This window comes from Oculina patagonica, chromosome 7, assembly GCF_052425735.1.
Source record: "Oculina patagonica isolate OP01 chromosome 7, crgOcupat, whole genome shotgun sequence".
Lineage (NCBI taxonomy): Eukaryota > Metazoa > Cnidaria > Anthozoa > Scleractinia > Oculinidae > Oculina > Oculina patagonica.
In genome coordinates, this window is record NC_135764.1 from 6,358,291 (window position 1) to 6,370,449 (window position 12,159).

The following is a 12,159-nucleotide window of genomic DNA, read 5'->3' on the forward strand; positions in this document are numbered from 1 at the left end:
TATCAAATCTCACTTCAATTTTTCAATACTTAACCGTTTCAGGAAAAAAAGTAGTACAAGTTATAAAAGAACTGTAAGCACTACCTCTTAGGGGCTCTACATTATTCCTCCCCTCGGCAGCATTTTTTACCATTTAGCTTTACTAGTATGGTAACCAGTAACGTTAAAAGATAACCACAACTTATTTACCAATGAATTGGCATTTACTTGATACACTATGATTGTAGTAGCAACTGATAAATATTTGTAGTGCTTTCCCATTAAAGTATAAGAGCTGGAAAATAAAACTGTTACCGGCTTCTTTAAGTGTCATAGTGAGTGCTTAGCAAAACGTAACTAAACAGGCCAACCTCAACAGTGAAAGTTTCTGCTGGCAGAATTAAGGAGGCTCGATGTAGTTTTTTTAGCTCTAGGGTGGTCGTTTTGATAATGAAAACTATCTAGGAAGCCAATGTTCGATTTTTGCCAAAATACACCATAATGATTAAATATGACCAAAGTTTAATTTTTTATGGGTCACTTAGTCACAAAGGTTACCATAGCAACGATTGTCGTTTTCTTTTGTTTTAAAACAAGCTTGATTTTCTCGAAATCTAGATTGACAATTGGTAATTATTTTTTGATATGTTAAAGTACAGTGGATTGACTACCTGTAGACAAAATTTCAGAAAAATCTGTAAGAGCGTTTCAGAGTTAATCAAGAACTAAGTTTTTTGTAATTTCTTGTAGTTTCCTACAATTGGCAGTCGATATATTTTAACAAATTAAAGCAAATACTCTTTCTTTTTTAATTAATGGTCTTTGATGGTGCAAGTATTTATATTTCATTTTGAATAACTGCGTTTAAATACTATGAAACAATCAAAAAATGATTACCAAAAGTCAATCTAGATTTCGAGAAAATTAGGCTTGTTTGAAAACAAAAGGAAACAACAATCGTTGCTATGGTAACCTTTGTGACTAAGTGACCAGTAAAAAAATAATCTTTAGTCATATTTGATCATTATGGTGTATTTTGGCAAAAATCAAACATTGGCTTCTTAGATAATTTTCATTTTCAAAACGACCACCCTAGGGCTAAAAAACTACATCGGGCCTCCTTAAGCCAAACCCCACAAAAATTTGGGGGACTCAGCCACCCCCATATTTCAGTGCCCAAAGTAACGTTAGCACAGCATAAAACATATATTCACTCTCATGAGCTCTGCACAAATCCTTTTTTAAGGATCGCGCTTGGTGGTCTATGACTTTCAACGCAACTCCTTTCCCCAAAAACGCTTCTGGGAGAGGCCCGCAATTTGTAAAGGTTGTATTTGACATTGCCTGTGGCTTCGGTGACTTCAGAGCATACATTTTATGCCCTCCAACGACTCAAGATTTCCCCCAAAAGGCACCAAGAAGCAGGATCGTCTGAACTGCCTAGTTATGCATTGTCACAAATCGATTACAGATTCACCGGACCCTGTAAAAGACATTTTGGGAACGTTGAGTAGGGAAATGCGCCTCGGGAAATATGCGCTTGGCTTGGAGCACGATGAGTCCCCACTCCTCTCCCCCCAAAAAAGTTTCAAAACGCCCCGCCGCCTCTGGGCATAACCCTCGACAGAAACAATCTACGGTTATAATAATATAAAACGACTAAACTAACAAGATGGGATTGTTACAAATTTATATGATTCTAATGAGAAACCTGAAAAACTGGTTAGCAAAACTTAAGGCTACACAGTGCATCAGGCCAGGCTGTGATTTAATTTATTTCATTGTTAATTACTACAACTTAGTTGTTTTCTTTAAAGGGAGAGCTACAATTTAATTTCAAGAATGAGCATGTCAGCCTTGATAAAGCCGACCACGTCGATAGAGCACTCGCCAAGGAATTGGTTTATTCCTGCACCGTTGGCTTGACTTTTAGTTCCTTTTCTCGTGCTTCGTACATGATTTCTGTTTGCTCTCACTCAAACACAACGCGTGATCCATCACGTGGAAAATATACTGCTGTTCAAACACGCCGTGAAACAAGTAGGCTCCAGGCCCGTCCGCGTATATTCCTGGAAAAGAAAGCAGTGAAGTGTAGTGAAATGAAGTGAAATGGAATCTTTATTGTAAGAGATGAAAAACACTTTTAAACGTGTGGCCCTCAGATATAGAATTACAGTAAAGTGTATGTACAGCTGTGTTCACATTTAACCCGAAACGTTTAGAATAAACATTTTTCGCCACTTCACCGCATGATCGCCACTTTTTTTTAACGTGTTTAGTCTGATCATGATTGAAACTACCTCGTGAGGTAGTTTCAATCACCATCAGAGTAATCATGTTTATTTCATAGGTACTGAGATTTACTCATGAAAATCGTAGGGAATAAAAATCGTACTGATTCAGAGCTTAGCCAATGAAAAACGCCAACGATGGAATTTCACTAGTGAAAAAACATCGTTCGTCCAATCAGCAACGCGAACGATGAAATTTCACTAGTGATGAATGAACGTACAGGGTTGCACGGCAGCCGTTGTACACAAATCGCGGGCTATGAAAATGATTAAAACAGAAGAAAGGTTTGCTTCTTACTTGTGTTCAATTGAAGAGTTCACTTCATTTCACGTCAATAAAGCTAAAATCGCTATTACAAAACTCAACAAGATGTTAACACTACTCGGGAAGACTTAGGAAGGCGAAGAAAAACGAAGTTAACTCCGCTATGGAACACAATAATTATTATCTCGGTGAATTTAATGAATACGAGCTTCGTAGTTTACTTAACGGTATATTCATTGAAGGGGAAAACTTTTTGCCGTTTATATGATTACAATAAATCATGTCAACAAATCTGTCGCGAGTCGCACAGGTCCAAGATGGAAATGACTCGGGCAGCGACTTGATTATTAGTTGAACGTTAATTCTTCCTAGTAGCAGTTAGTGACCTCTGCCATTGTTTGCAGACACTTAACCTTAAGAACGTGGAGAAATTCTTATTTAAACCTTCTAGTTTTTAAAACAATTTAGAATTTAAAATACTTTTGACCATTGTTCAGCTTTGAATTGCCGGCATGTCGCCTCAACACCGTTTTGTGTACTTTCGCTTGTTTTTAATCATCGCACGAAAAATCTCAGTACCAATAAAATAAACAAATTACACCATGGAAAATGCTTTGTATGATTTTTATTCACTCGTTGAGGTGTATCAGAAAACTCACTCGTTCGCTACGCTCACTCGTTCGTTTTATGATACTACTCAACTCGTGAATAAAAATCGTACGCGTGCATTTTCCATGGAGTAATCTCTATTTCCATCATGATTCGCGCAATGCACTGCCTGATGTGAACACTTTTCACAACGAAACATGTTTTATTCGTGATCAGACTAATCATGTTCGGCCTAGTGTGAACACAGCTTAGGTCAGTTTAGTTAAGGTCGGTCCACATGGAGAAGACGAAGAAGAAAGAAGAAAGCGATCAAAAGTCTAAAAAAATAACTAAAAATAACAAACAAACGGAGGAATAACTATTTACCAACATCCTCGGTTCCGTGAGTCTCAGACCCTAGCCGAACTGTGGCTTGTTGACGATAGTCTTTGTGTGCTGTGTCCACCCCCCTCAGGTCCGGACGAGGCCCTTGTAAGCCTCCCGGACCGTTGGCGTAACCAAGCGAAGTGTATGCCTTGTTATCACGATCAACTGCTAACTCTCCGCCCACTTCACGCACAGTGGAGAATATTGGGTTTCCGCGCATGGGGTACGCGCCAATGGTAAAGACGTGCGAGTGGTCAGCGGTTACCGCTATCAGGGTTTCAGCTGCGATAAAAAAAGATTATGTTAAGGAGGCTCAAAATAGTTTTCAGTACTTTCCAGTTCTTATACTTTGATGGGTCACTACTACAAACATTTATCAGTTACCACTACACAAATGGTATCAAACAAATGCTCAATCATTATTATTTCTTTTTTGGTAACCATGGCAACGGTTAAAGCTTAATTTTACCTTTAAGTGCTTATAACTGAAAAACGAGTCTGGTGACCCCCATTTTTTATTAATGAAATAATGATCAACATGTTTAGACACAACTTTTTGCAAAGTAAGAAAAAATTCTGCCGAGCGGTTTCAGAGCCACCTTAAATTTTCTAAAATTTAGGAAAAAACCGTTTTTCCTGGAGGTATTTTAACGTCTTCGCGGGGAGTAACTGATTAATAAAGTAGGACTAGAAGGAAGGATTAAAAGTGTTCTTGTACACTTAAAAACAAAGGGCACAGAGGAGAATAGTGCCTTGCATAGCGACCTTCTTAGCGATCTTGTAAGCGTACGTGATCTAATGCCGGCATGCGATACCATCTGTTTACCGGTCTGGTGATATCGTATTCTGACAATGGTCGCCTGATTCGGGCGACGATTTTTTTCTTTCGACGAGGCACGAAGTGCCAAGAAGAAAAAGAGACGAGTGCTCTTTTTCTTACTGCTGGTCTCGGGTAACGAGACCTTTGCTGTCTGCGGATGTCGCACGAGGGTACGATCTGTAAACTGATGGTATTGCATGACGGCGCTGAATCACGTTACGCCCACAAGATCGCGTAGAAGGTAGTTTTGCACGGTAGAACAAACTTGACTCCTCTGTGCCCTGTGTAAAAACACCACGTCAGTCCTTAGTTATCCTGCGTACAGCCATCTTCTATGAGAAAATAGGAGACGACTTCACGGCGCAGGCTGCCGGTACAATAGTTAGTTACCTCGATTTATCATTTGTAATGCCTTAGAGACCGCTTTGTCCATAGCTAATGTCTCATGAAGTGCTCTAAACGCCCGGCCTCCGTGATGTGCGTGATCAATACGTCCCGCTGCCGAGTAAAATATGACGTAATCAATAATCCGAATGAATAATTGGGTTGATTGAGGAATACTGTAGGAATGGATGGGTGATTGACTCTAAGGATGGATGAACGCATGGGTGGTTTCTACAGTCGGGGGAATAAGTCTGTTATCTCTTACCTGATTAAGGTCTTCAACTTTTATTATCCACTGGAAAAACCAGTGTGAGACCTCAGGAGTATTCAAAAGTTCGTCGCGCCATTGTGGCGTAATCAAGTGCTAAGCATCTTCGAGGGAAAAATGGGGGGGGGGGGGACAGGAATTTGCCATCAGTTGGTGGCTTTTCCCAGCGACTCATAGAAGGAGGGAGAGAGGGACGGAGAGACGGGCGGTCGGACGGACAGACAGACAGGCAGACGAATGGATAGATAGATGAATGAATGGGTGGCTAAATGGCAGTAGGCATGTTTAGGCAGTAGTTACAACGTGTATCCCTTTATAACATGAAAGTGGTGATTTTTTTACCTCGTGTTGATTATTTAGTAACCACAGTTTTTTTCTAGTCGAAATTTAGACAGAACTATGTATGACACTACTATACATACCTTCAACTAACAAGAAGAAGCCTTTAGGGTTTTTCTGTAGTATTTGGATGGCTTTTTCTGTCATCTCTGCTATTGATGGTTCACCAGCAACATCCTCAGCCCGGTTCACCTCGTAATTCATGTGAGAACGCTCAAAGAGCCCTGCAAACATAATTTGGCATATGCAAAGAGCACGTTACTTTATGCTCTTCAGACGCGGGATGTAGGCTTTTGAGGACTGCACCAATTTGAAGATATGTAGTTTTAAAACGATTTAAGGTTTAACAACCAAATTTTCGAATTTTTCTAAGAATAATGGTGTATGCTATTTTGGACGGTCCTCTTTTGCTGCAAAAAAAAGTTAATTGAGACTGGTTTTTGGATATATTCTAACAACTTTTCATATACCGTATTTATTCGATTAAGCGCCCTGGGCACTTATTTAATTTTTGGACCTTGAGAGTGGGCGCTTATTCGAGGCTGGGCGCTTATTAAATTTTCGCGATTTTCAGCAAAAAGTAAGTTTATTTTTGTAACAAAACAAAGCAAAATTTAGACTGTTCATTGAAAGTTTCTGAAAAATCTTAACAAAACTCCGTCATGGGGGAAGTCTTCTTAGTAGTACTTAGTCAATTTCAATAATCAATACTCCTCTTGTGCACTTCAGTTTTTTGGTGGGGTGAGGGGTGGGCGCTTATTCGAGGCTGGGCGCTTATTAACTTTTCCTACCTTCAGGGTGGGCGCTTATTCGGGGTGGGCGCTTATTCGAGGTTGGGCGCTTAATCGAATAAATACGGTATTTGGTATCAACTGCTATGCATTTACTGGAAATATGGATGGTAGCAGTAGACTTTGTTGGCTCTAAGGCAAATGAGACCATGATTTAGAATTTCTTTCTGCTAATTCAGATTTGAAACAAAAAAGCTAGCTCAGGCATTAGAGTCTGAACTAAAAGTAGATAAATGGCAGATGAAAAAAATTAAACAACCCAACCAATGAATAAACCATCCAACCGATCAACAATCAGACAGACGGATAGACAGACGGACAGACAGACAGACAACCCAGACAATCATAGAAAATAAAGCTCGGACCAAAAAGCAATACATCCGTTGGAGAATGTTTGAAAATTTAACTTCAGCCCCAGAACAGCTTTTACCGTAAATAATGAAGTAGAAATTCGCTTAAGATGCGTAATAAACGTTTGGTATGGTTCATGAATCAAATATGGCCTCTGACTAAACAGACATGATTCAATTCCACATAATCACAAAAAATTTGTTCCACAGGCCTCTTGACTCCTCGCTAATAGAAACCATTACATACCCATCACATGGTCAACCGTGCTCGTGTCAATCTGATCAAACGCGGTTTTGTTCCATACGTACTGTGAGTTCGGATGTTTGTTCACCCACTCTTGTATCAAATCTCTGCCGTCCAGTCTCTCTCCTCTCTTATCCGGGTACTCAGGGTCAGCTTGATTTTCATGCATGAACGCTCTACGACCCCCGCCAAAGATGACTTCCATTCCGTCACCATACGGGTATTCAGCAAGTTGCAAGGCTAAATTACGTATTAGTAATCATAAGTTAAAGGAGAAGTTCACTCCAGAATGGCCATTTATTTTATTTACGCCAATAAAGAGTTTATACAAAGATATGTTATTCACCAAAATATTAGCTTGCAACGTTCGCTATAACACTACGAAATCTTTCCCAAAAGTCGACAACTGAACGCCGCCATCTTGAAGCTAGTAATGTATGCGTGACGTCAAAGAGCTCAGCCTGAAGTTTGGCGGGAAAATTTAAATACTCGAAACTTCTGTTTCTTCATAGTGGCTTTTGTTTGTCGAAATGCCTGTTTGCGCTCAAACAGAGCTCCAAGAAATACAAAAAAACAAGGAGTTTCGACTATTAAAATATTCCCGCCAAACTTCAGGCTGAGCTCTTTGACGTCACGCATACATTACCAGCTCCAAGATGGCGGCGTTCAGTTGTCGAGTTTTAGCGAACGTTGGAGGCTGAAAGTTTGGAGAATAACATATATTTGTGTAAAAGTTTTATTGGCGTAAAGAAAATTAATGGCCATTCTGAAGTGAACTTCTCCTTTAATAATCGAACTGTGCAGATATAACAATACGCCCAGAGATAATGGGCTTTGCCCAGTCTGTGATTGTAATAAAACCAAAGATGAAATTCATTTTCTCTTTTATTGTTCCAAATATGCAACAATAAGTGATAACTCTGAAGATGACTTCCGCTCAGGTTGTTGAAACGTCAGTCACCAACAACAGTTCTTCTCAGAACTATTCTCACCCGGACGATCACACTCTACGACCTAAAAATACAACCTATCATCCAAAATGTCAGCCGGCTACCAGTGCCTGACTTGATTTTAGAATTAATGAATTCTTCCGATTATTTTGTGACCATGCAATTAATTAAATTTATATCATCTTGTTTTGACTCACGTAACAAAATACTATCAATGTAATTAATTTAATTTCTTGGGTTCGAAACCGATATCGATTTGAACACTCGAAGATAAATTTCATATGTCCGAGCAACTATGTATTATCTTCTATTTAATAAATATCAATGTGGAAACTAAGAAAATTACCAATATCTTTGCACGCAGACGCATCATCCTCTGCCTCGTACATCTTGTCTTGGTCACTCTCCCATCCACGATCCGCAGAATACGCGTACGCGCTCGCGGGAGTTGCGTGTGTCACACGCGTAGTGGCCACAACCCCAGTTGACATTCCAGCCATTTCCGCGAGCGACAGAATAGAGATCGCTCTACGATTTGCACTTGCAGTGGAACAGTAGCCTTTTTTTACACTTTCGTTCATTCCAAGAACACCTGCCGGAATTATATAGGATTCAAAATTAAACATGAATAGACGAAAATGGTCAAAACATATAATCTTCTTTAGAGAGTAGCAGCGGTGAAAGATGTAAATGATTCTTCAACCGACCGCACTTCTTTTGCTTTGTCTTGGTTTTTTCTTGATTTTGTTTTCACGCACGAGAATTGAAGTCTTTGTATGATTTATCGGCACGAGAAAGATATAAAAAATCTATATTTTTTCTTCCATTTGCTGAATAGCCTTCAATTTAGTGAAAGACTTCATCGACATTTTTTTCCGTCGTCTTAATGAGAGGGTTCTGAGGAGATAAAATGGGAACTGAAATCTGGGCAAATTCTCACCGGAAAAATGGGATTTGGGTTACTGGGACTGTGCATCACAAAAAAATGAACAATCGAACTGGGACTGGGATTTGGTACATCGGGAAAACAGTAGTCCGGGAAATGGGATTTGGGCAAAGTTTGGGCTGGGAAATGGGATTTTATTCTTCCCTTTAAAAGGAGAAGCCACGAGCCAAGCGGCCCACACTGCCGGAGCTTATCCCGGTTTCCGTAGCATTAAGCGGCTAGGAATATTTCTACTCCCCCCTGAATGGGATGCTAGTCCATTGCAGGGTTCTCCCCCCAGCATTATGTCGCCGGTACCCATTTATACACCTGGGTGGAGAGAGGCACTATGAGAGTAAAGTGTCTTGCCCAAGAACACAACACAAGTGACCCCGGCCGGGGCTCGAACTCGGACCGCTCGATCCGGAGTCCGGCGCTCTAACCATTAGGCCACCGCGCCTCCCATATTCTTCCTTTTAGGACCCTTTAATGCCGTTTTGAATCGTTCAGGTTATGTCAGTAAACAAAAGAAAGCGTCTACTGAGGTCCTGCTGTATGTTTGTCGCGTATGCTCGTTTGTCCGTCTAGATGTTTATTCCCCAGTCCGTCCGCCCGTCTCACAGTTCGTCTTTCCTTCGTCCTGTCTGATGATCTCTTTGCTCAGTTAGATTCTCACCAATTGATTTGAGGCAAGATAGCCAAGTAGTATTTTGAATTCAACACTTACCATCGTTAGTCTTAATTCCATTTAGAAGCGCCGTCGCCGACGCGGCCGAATCTGCACCTTGCTGATCGACACAATACGTTTTCACCTGGGCTGACCAAGGAAATTCCTCCCAGCTCAAAACATTCTCCTCGCCTGATTGGTTTTTCATCTGTCCGTCCAGGATGCGAGCAGCAGTGACGGTTGTGATACCCATTCCATCGCCAATGAAGACAATGGCGCTTTTTGCAGTATTGTTGTTCGGTTTTACCTTAAGGTTGTCCTGGATCAGCTTGATACCATCTCTGTACCACTGATTGCTGTCTTGATTGTTCAGAATCGGGGGTGGTGTAGTCGTCGGGGGTGGTGTAGTCGTCGGGGGTGGCGTAGTCGTCGGGGGTTGTGTAGTCGTCGGGGGTTGTGTAGTCGGCGGGGGTGGTGTGGTCGTCGGGGGTTGTGTAGTCGTCGGGGGTGGTGTGGTCGTCGGCGGTAGCGTCGTCGATGGTACTGAAAATGGAATGTATAAAAAGTTAATTCGGAAAGCAAATTTGAGTGAATTAAAGGTCTTTAACGTTAAGTATATGTTACACAAGCCCTTATCAACCCTTATGTGCACGATATTAAAACTACGTTTAGTGTGCAATAGAATAAAGCGAGGTTCTTAAAGTAGCTGTTTGCTACAGGGTCTTTGACACCTTAAAATTCTACTTACGTTGACGGATTTTACAGGTAAGGTTATACTTTCTCATGAAGGGTACTACGTTATCTACTCCTACGTTATCTACTACGTTATTACACGTTATCTCCACTCTACAAAATATTTCCCTGTGCTAATAAAACATGACTAAAATGTATTTGATACCCTTTTATTCCACTTACCTTGACAGATTCCACAGGTAAGGTTACAGTTTTCCCTCATGAAAGCTAATATCATCATGTTGCTGCTATCACACCAACCAAATGCCTTGTAACCAGGACAACTCAGAGGTTCGTCCAGCTCTTCAGGGGTGCATACTGAGGAGGATATATAAATAGCACAATCAGAAAAAAAACAACTTGTTAATTTGACGTCATTTATATGACTTTTTGAGACTAATTGGATGAAAAACAAGTTGCTTGCACCATTCAAAAGCTCACCCGGCAGAGGAGGAGTTGGGGGTAGCGTCGTCGGTGGTACTGAAATGAAATTCAAAAAGTTTATTCGGAAAGCACATTTGAGTGAATTAAAGGTCTTTAACGTTTATGTTACACAACTAATAATTACTTAAGTGAATTTGAAATATATCGTAAAGCTAAACATGATCCATTCAAAGTGCTACTATGATGAAATTGGCATCTGGCAATTGGCAAGTAGTCAAAGCGAATAGAAAAATACCGTTTACATTTTCAAATATCTCTTTTTTCGACGTTTTTGCTTGTTTACTAGCTAAAATGGTAGAATAGGGGTTATGTGGACAAAATTTGGAACCACATATTTGTAAACTCTCAAGGGACTTTTTTAATTTCTCAAGGGACTGTTTTAATTTCTCAAGGGATAACTTTCCGCTGTGGGTGATCACTTGCGATCTCGTGGAAAAAACGTGACTTGTCACATTTACAAACGTTATATAACAATTTTAAAAGTGACATGTCAGCTTTCTTATCTCAACGCACGTGTGTCTGAAAGGCGATCTATAAAAAGCGTCGCACAAACAATGGATTGCGTAACTAAAACACGAATAAATAATCACTAGCACTTACATCGTTTAAAAATTACAAACGTCAAAAATAAACCATACCAAAAAAACTCGCTCTTTTCAAAGATATTATTGAAGTTAAAACAAATGCAAGAGATGGGGGGCTTCTTTTAGCTTAGGAGCGGTTAAAAATTAGGCCAAATTTGGTCGCTACATGCAAGCGCCATTCTATTTCGTCATCAGCCTAGGTCGTTAGGGACGAGACCTCGCGTTGAAAGCAATGTTGCATGAATCGGCTTTACAACATGCGATCGTATCTACGCAGTTCGAGTGGAATTTCAGTCAAAGACAGCAAAATTTTTTCGTATTTCATCTTCAAATATAATTCGAAAGCATTCACTGTATATATGGCTTTTGTTTAATCCTGGGTCTTGATATCCGACCCTCGCAGAGCCTAGACAAAACGCAGCTTGAGTGTAACGATTTGTTTACGCCGCAATTTAATATTAATATATGCGCAATGTTTTCTCCGACAGTAGTCGGAAATATCCGTATTTTTTTTTCGTGCTTTTTCTTGGAGCAATCGTAACGATACGGCCTTGAACACATTGAACAGCGGTCTACCTATAACAATTCAAATATAGCGTCGCAAAAACAAAGCGTCGAACGCATATTTTGCTGTTTCATTTGCTAATTTCGCTGCCGTAATCGACTGCCTCGAAAGGTCCTTGCAATTTTAAAGTATAGAATTGTCAGATCTCGCTGAAATTTGCACTGTTTATTTGTGTAATGTTAAGGAATATGTGTATATATACCCGGCGCGGACGAACCATTTTTGACAAAATTATATGGCTGCATTTCCTCCGCGAAGATAGAAAATTGTTAAACTAAACTACAAAGAAACTGTAATGATAAGTTCGAAGAACAATACACAGGATAAACCTTCGACTCATACTTCATGCAAAAACGTCGATATCTCGAAGAGACTTTGATTTAATTTGCAGAGACATTCAAGAGTTTTTAAGATAAGCCTATTTGCAAAGTAACGACGTCATACACTCAACTAAGTTTTGAACAATTATGAAGACAAAGATATCTCACCTAATTTGTTTCAGAAATGTTTGATTCTAGTAACACTATACTTGATGAGCTTAAAGTTGATATGACACGAAATCTTTTATTGGCTTTTTTCTTTCGTT

The 12,159-nt window shown here is 40.0% G+C and overlaps 1 protein-coding gene across 1 annotated transcript in view; it reads right to left on the reverse strand.

Annotated features, from left to right (window-relative positions):
* Positions 1-1,730: 1,730 nt before the first annotated feature.
* Positions 1,731-12,159, reverse strand: part of LOC144661380 (alkaline phosphatase-like) — a 43,301-nt gene continuing 32,872 nt past the window's right edge. Inside the window, exons 7-15 of the mRNA XM_078522119.1 lie at positions 10,422-10,460; positions 10,164-10,298; positions 9,309-9,791; positions 8,003-8,248; positions 6,710-6,946; positions 5,405-5,545; positions 4,721-4,828; positions 3,511-3,792; positions 1,731-2,048 (exon numbers count right to left, since the gene is read on the reverse strand). Of these exons, the coding sequence (XP_078378245.1) occupies positions 1,909-2,048; positions 3,511-3,792; positions 4,721-4,828; positions 5,405-5,545; positions 6,710-6,946; positions 8,003-8,248; positions 9,309-9,791; positions 10,164-10,298; positions 10,422-10,460 (1,811 nt within the window). The 3' untranslated portion in view covers positions 1,731-1,908. The remainder of the gene's footprint in view (positions 2,049-3,510; positions 3,793-4,720; positions 4,829-5,404; positions 5,546-6,709; positions 6,947-8,002; positions 8,249-9,308; positions 9,792-10,163; positions 10,299-10,421; positions 10,461-12,159) is intronic.